At 29.9% G+C, this 7,500-nt stretch overlaps 1 protein-coding gene across 1 annotated transcript in view; it reads right to left on the bottom strand.

Moving 5' to 3' along the window:
• The window catches only part of LOC119595181 (AT-rich interactive domain-containing protein 3C-like), a 246,444-nt gene extending 243,809 nt beyond the window's left edge, over positions 1–2,635 (bottom strand). Inside the window, exon 1 of the mRNA XM_037944349.1 lies at positions 2,489–2,635. Within this exon, the coding sequence (XP_037800277.1) occupies positions 2,489–2,524 (36 nt within the window). The 5' untranslated portion in view covers positions 2,525–2,635. The remainder of the gene's footprint in view (positions 1–2,488) is intronic.
• Positions 2,636–7,500: the final 4,865 nt, after the last annotated feature.

Here is a 7,500-nt window from a genome sequence, read left to right on the forward strand (position 1 = left end):
ATATCAACGTCATTACTATGAAAAGTAATTATCATTATCGCCGTTTCTCTGGTATTTCTTTAATTCCATTACCGTGATGCTGTTTCTTCCCCGATATGATAAAATTGTAATATCTAAATACCCAACATATTTAAATATTACTATTTAAATACCACCTTTATAATCAATTGCGAATGTGTTATTATTACAATCATATTAATATCACACGCTTTTATCTTATCGTTACAACCACCATTAACATTCCCATTTTCATGAGGTTATTATCAGCTTTATCACCTTATCAGTGACTTTAATATCATGTTTGTTTTAAATATCACCAGGTACTTAAGCGTTGCATTATTTAAATTAACACTAATTGAAAAAATACCATTCATTATTATTATTTGTTATCTGCTGTTATAGTTATCATCATTTTCATTGTCACCGAGAACGTTATTTTCAACACGTAACACATTAAGCCAAACTATTAATGCATCATTTAATAGCAAAATTATCATTAGGTTGACATATTAATAACCAGATCTATTGTACAACGTCAGCATTAAAGTCTACTTATGCATATATAACAAGACGTTATTATAGATTCGTTATGCATTTTAATTTTCCCTCCCTGTATCTTACATCTGATAATGACAGCCATTTACTTTCATCTACTTAATTACTATCTTCGCCTAGAATATCAATAACATGACGTCAGTGCCATACAATGCAAGGATACGTTAATATATATCGGTTATAATACTACACTTATTTATTTTTAAAAGCTACATACACAATCATCACTCTCAGTACCGTTATCTTTACTGTCACCATACTCATTATCATTAATTTTAGCGTTCTATTACAATCACCATCGTATTGTTTTGTTAATAGCGTTCACAACGATTAATAGTTTTACTGTAGAGCTCAGTTCCGTAGAGTAGAAGTAGTAGTAGTTGTAGTAGTACTATGACACTAATAATGTTGATAGCAATAATAACTACGACGATAAGAATAATGATGACGATAATAATAACTACAACGATAATAATAATGATGATAACAGTAAGAACAATAAAAAAATCGAAAATAATAACAATAATAACATCAAAATCAACAATAATAATGATAATAATAACAATAACAAAATAATAATAATTATTATTATATTATTAATAGCAATTATCATAATGTTAATAATAATCATAATATATATTATTATGATCGATTATTAATGATGATGATCATGATCATGGTAATAATAGTGAAATTGCAACAAGAAAATAATTATTATAACCATAACATTTCATTTCTTCACTGATAAGGATGATGATAGCAATCATAATTTAGTTGATAGTGGTAATGATAATTAACAACAACAACAACAACAGTAATAATGATAACAATAATAACAATAATAATATCAATATAAAAAATAATGATTGATGACTAACGGCGATGGCAATAATAATAATAATAATAATAATAATAATAATAATAATAATAATAATAATAATAATAAAAATAATAATAATGATAATAATAATGATAATAATAATAATAATAATATCAACAATAATAATGATAGTAGCAATGATAATAAAAATATTATTTGCAATATAGTTGACAGTAGTAACGATAACGATAAGATCTTATTTTTTTATAATTAATATAACAATACAGTGATATCACTACCTCCAATAATGAAGATAAAACTAATGCTGTCAACATTAAAATCTAGATTAATGATAATCATGAATCTTGTCTAGTTGGTTATAGTTGACATTATCAGTTATCAACATCATTAGCAATAGGGAGATGACTGTCATCGACGCCGTTAATACTACTAATAATAACAATAACAAGTCTAAATATATCTGTGATTCATCTTGACGAATGTCATTTTAGCAAAATATCTAACAATCGAGCAAAAAAAGATCTTCCATTATTGTGTGATATCATGATCTGGTAACATCAGCGTTTCTCATAAAGATATCGGGCGCACCAAGGACCAGCTTTACGGTTGTATTTCATGTCGAGTTCCTGAGTAAATGTAGGCCTATGAAGGGTTATGTGATTTTGTAAAAAAAAAAAAAAAAAAAAGCTATATTGTTTTTCATTTGTGTTTGTGAATAAATTTCCTGATATGTAACCGTGTTTATAACTAAGAAAAAAAAGGGATCTTTATGATTAAACTTAGTAGTATATGTTTGTTTACTGTTATCAGCCTTATCTTATTACTATCTCACAAAGCACAAAGGGAGTTTAGGGTGACTTTCCCAACGTGCTAGGGAGATAAAGTATTGGAGCAGAATAAAGTCACAGACAGCAACAAGGACAGGTAGTGACAGCTGTCGTGTCACCTGTCATACGCTGCTTTTCACAAGAGCTGACACCCCCGTGCTGGCTGGTACCTGCGAGTCTCCTTCGAAATGCCAACACGACCAAACCAATCGGTGCGTCGCGCTGTGTCGCACCAGCGGGCAGAGACACACCGTGCAGAACTCACCATTCGCATGTCCTCTGCAATCTGCGGCTGTTCCATCTGGTCTGAGGGAAGCAGGGTGCACGGAATGTGATTCGCCCGAATGCAAAGCTGATAATCGATAATGCTCGCGGGTTCGTTCCTGTTTATCAACCACTCTCACGCACTTCCTCACACGAACTTCGAAAATACAACTGACGGGATCTTTAGCGGGAAGCGCGAGTAGGCAGCGCTGCCAGACGCCGCCACGGTCGTTAACACCGATGCTTCGTCTTCTCTGCTTTGTCAGCTCCATCCATGAAATGCCATGAGCGATTTGCTTTCAGATCTTGCATGAGGACTGAGGAAAATCGCGGGAAAATACGTTAATTCGTGCGCTAAAGGGAGATTGCTTGTTAGGTGTGGCGTCAAGTGAAGAGGTAAGAGGTGAGCCGTATCAGCCAATGGCAGCGCGAGTTGGCCTGGATGACTGTGAATGAGGGCGTGGTTATCACAGGGGGCGGAGTTTGATCCAGGCTGATCGACCAATGATAGCAGATTGATACTGGTGCGGTGCCCCCAAACGGCCAGCTCTTGGAGGCCCATTACACGCAGGCTGATGGATGGGGCTGTCGGGGCCTCCAGCAACGAGCCCAGGCATCGAGGCTTCACTCGGAGGAACGAGCCACGTGAATGTGGAGGGCTTGAAACCTCATTAATTTTTTTTTTAATTTCTCAGGAATCAGAGGGTCAGGTGTTAACATACTGTTATGCAATGAAAAATACGTTCAGTTACTTGGTTACTTCGTCTTACACACATACATATTTATATGTGCATGTGTGTTACACACACACACACACATATATATATATTATTATATTTTATATCTCTATATATTTATATATATATATATATATTATATATTATATATATAAAATATGTGTGTGTGTGTGTGGTGTGTGGGGTGTGTGTGTGTGTGGTGTGTGTGTGTGTGTGCACATACACACGCACCACACACATATATACATATATATATGTATATATGTATTGTGTATGTGTGTGTGTGTGTGTGTGTGTGTGTGTGTGTGTGTGTACATATTACACATATCACACACACACACACACACACACACACACACACACACACACACACACACACACACACACACACACACACACACTCACATACACAATACATATATATAGATATATCTGTATATATGTGTGTGTGTGTGTGATATATGTATATATATATATTATATACACATATAAATTATGTATATACATACATATATCTATATATGTATATATATTAATGTGTGTATATTTGTGTAATTGTGTGTCTGGGTGTACGTGTGTGTTCATTTTTCCAACACTATATATCCGTGAATGAAACTTGAAGCGTCATGTTTCATGCTGCTCTCACAGCAACTCTCACAGGGGATCTGGCAAAAAAATAACTAAAGAAATGAAACTGATTAACAAAATAAATGAGCATCTTTACATAAAAGTCAAAGCTAGATTTTAAAGAGTAAGGCGCGTGTATTTAGAGAGCACGAGGGGGGGGGGGCGAAAAGAGGAAACAAGGTCATTATCAGAAATATCTTGGAATTAAATTGAGCTATATCTTAAGCTTGCTATCAGTTATTCTATTTAAAGTTAGCAAATCGCCAGTGTTAAAGAAGGCTGGAATATTGGGTTGGGGTGGGGGTGGGGGGGGCTTACTGAGATAAGATAGAGATCCTCGGTCGCTCAGAAACTCACACGTGAACAGACTTCTTTAATTCTTCATCATCTTAAATAATAACATTTTCTCAGAATTTTAAAAGAATGCCAGATTTCGTTTTTCATAAAGGTATGATAAAGTATATCGCACATTGTATATGCACACGCACATTCACACACATATAGACAAGGAAACTCATGCATATATGCCCACATGAATACAGGATTACAAGTATGACATTAGAAAACAAGAAAACATTGTAAGTGACAGACTTAACGTGACGTGCACTGGCAGTACATAAAGGCATATCTTTTGTATAGTTGCAAATATATATTCACAATACTGTTTACGTATGCTGTAACACAAGTATTTACACGTAGACGTATTTCTTGTAGAGTCACGAATCAAAACTTTTACTCACACACGTTTCGAATTCTGTCTCGAACTCCCATATAATCTGATCCCTGGTTGTTCGGATTAGGGGGGTTTCGAAGCCTCATTCACCTCATTCATCAGGTCATCTGAAACTTTTCTCGCAAACTGTGAAATATCGCACATCATCATCGTCCATTTTATCTATTTCGTGTCATATAAATGATCGCCTTTTTGTCCATATTTCTTTTTTTTTGTGGTTGTTTTTAAGATTTCATTCTGATTGGAAAAATGTTGACGAGGTTTTTAGATTTGACACCAAGAATGCTACGTTCCACCAATTTACCTTATTTTAATTTTCAGAATTGGTGAAAATAGTGATAATTATAACGATGAAAACACCTGAAGAATAATGATTTGGTTATATAATGATGATACACAGATGATACAAATATTACTTATTACGATAGTGATGATGAAATGATGAATACCTGATAAAAATAATGATCATAAACACAATGGTATAATGGTATGCATTATCATAATAATGGTGATAATATTGTAATAACAACATTGTGACGAAAGCATTTGACTAAATGAGACAGGAGAAACCACTCCGCCTTAGAGGATGCCAAATTTCTATTCAGATCTGAATTATTTTTGAACGTATATATTAGCAAGGCATTCCTTAATCGAGGTCAGTATATCACGCCAGCATCAGTGAACGACAGTTTGGAGATTTGTGAACGTAAAGCAAAGGTTCACAGACTAAGATAAGCGCAGTTATTTTCAAATAATCGTAATATTAATTTGTTTTGATATTTTTCTTATCATTTATGTTTTTTTATGAATTTGTTTACCGTATCCTAGAATCATGCTCGTTTTAAGTATCTAATAATGTTATTAATTCCAGTTTTGTATATTACACAATCTCTATCTATCTATATATAAAAAACTTACTTTGCCTTAATGCGTATGTAAATAATGTAGAAAGGTATGAAAGCGAATGAATATCTTCACAATACAAGAGATGTATTTATTCTCACTCATACCTTTTCCACATTTGTCAACATGAATACGGTTCATATGTAACTCTAGCTTGGGATCCTCTCGTGATAATAGTTCTAAGAGGAAAGAAACACTTTAAACGTGACGAAATCTATATAAAATATAAATATAAAATGTAAGTCTGTTTATATATATGAAGTGAAAATAACAGTCCAGTTTTATATTTCCTTGATTCGAAAATATGGATAATACCAGTGGGATAATAATATAATGTAGAACAAAATTATGTTGCTGATAATGACGATAATAATAATAATAACAACAATAACAATGATAAAAATAATGATAATCATAATGATAATAGCAATAATAATAAAGATGATGATATTGATAATAATAATAATAATAATAATAATAATGATAATAATGATAAGAATATTAATAATAATGATAATAGTAGACATAACAATGATAATAATGATAATAGTAATGATAATATCAATACTACTACTAATGATAATGACAAGAATGATGATAATAATAATAGTGATGGCAATACACCTGATAATGATAATGTTGATCATATTAAAGATAATGATAATAATAATAATAAAAAACAACTACAACAGCAACAACAATGATAATAATAATGATAACAACAACAATAAAACAGTAATTATAATGATATTGATATTGATAATGGTATGATGATGATATTGATACTAATAATGACAATGAGAATGATGATGGTGATAATGATAACAATAATGATAATGATAATAATGATTCCAATACTAATAAGTTGATAATAATAATAAGAACAATTCCAATACTAATATGATAATAATAATAATAATCAAAATAATGATGATAATAATAATGACAATTATGATGATAATGATATTAGTGATAATAATGGCTATAATAGTGATCATGCTAATAGTGATAACATCAACAATGATCATCATCATCATCATCATCATTATAATAATAATAATGATAATAATAATAATAACTATAGTGATGATAACAATAACAACAACAATAACAGAAAGAATGACAATAATAATAATAATAATGATAATAATAATAGTAATAGTAGTAGTAGTAGTAATAATAATAATAATAATAATAATAATAATAATAATAATAATAATAATGATAATAAATAATAATGATGATAATAATAACAGTTGTGAAAATAATATAACAGTAACAATGATAATAACACGAATGATAATAACAAAGAGAAGGATTATAATAATGATGATAATGAGATGATGATGATGATGATAAAAATAATAATAATAATAATAATAATAATAATGGTAATAATAAGAATAATAAAAATAATAATGATAATAATAATTATAATAATTACAATATTAATAATAATAATAATGGTAATAATAGCAATAATGATGATATTAATGCTAATAGTAATAATAATAACAGAAGTAATAATAATAATAATAATAATTATTATTATTATAATTATAATGATAAAAAAAAATCTTATTGTAATTATTATCATTAATAGAATAGTAGTGATGATAATAATAATAAATATTATAAATTATTATAATCATTATTATCGTTATTACCAACATCTTTATTGTCATTGTTACTATTAATGATAATAATCACAAATTACGATGATAACAATAACAATGATAACAATCCATTCCATTTTTAAAAGATAATCGTTGTTTTGATTAGTTTTGCAATCGTCATTATTACTGGCAATGTCATTAGTACTATCTTAATTATTATTACTTTTATTATCATCATTATCGTTATCAAGAAGAAGAAAGTTAATAATAATAATGATAATAATAACAACAACAGGTACAGCAAAAACAACAACAACATCAATAATGATAATAATAATAATAATAATAATAATAATAATAATAAATGATAATGACAATGGCAAAGGTAATTAATTAT

This window comes from Penaeus monodon, chromosome 35 (assembly GCF_015228065.2).
Source record: "Penaeus monodon isolate SGIC_2016 chromosome 35, NSTDA_Pmon_1, whole genome shotgun sequence".
In the NCBI taxonomy this organism is placed as follows: Eukaryota; Metazoa; Arthropoda; class Malacostraca; order Decapoda; family Penaeidae; genus Penaeus; species Penaeus monodon.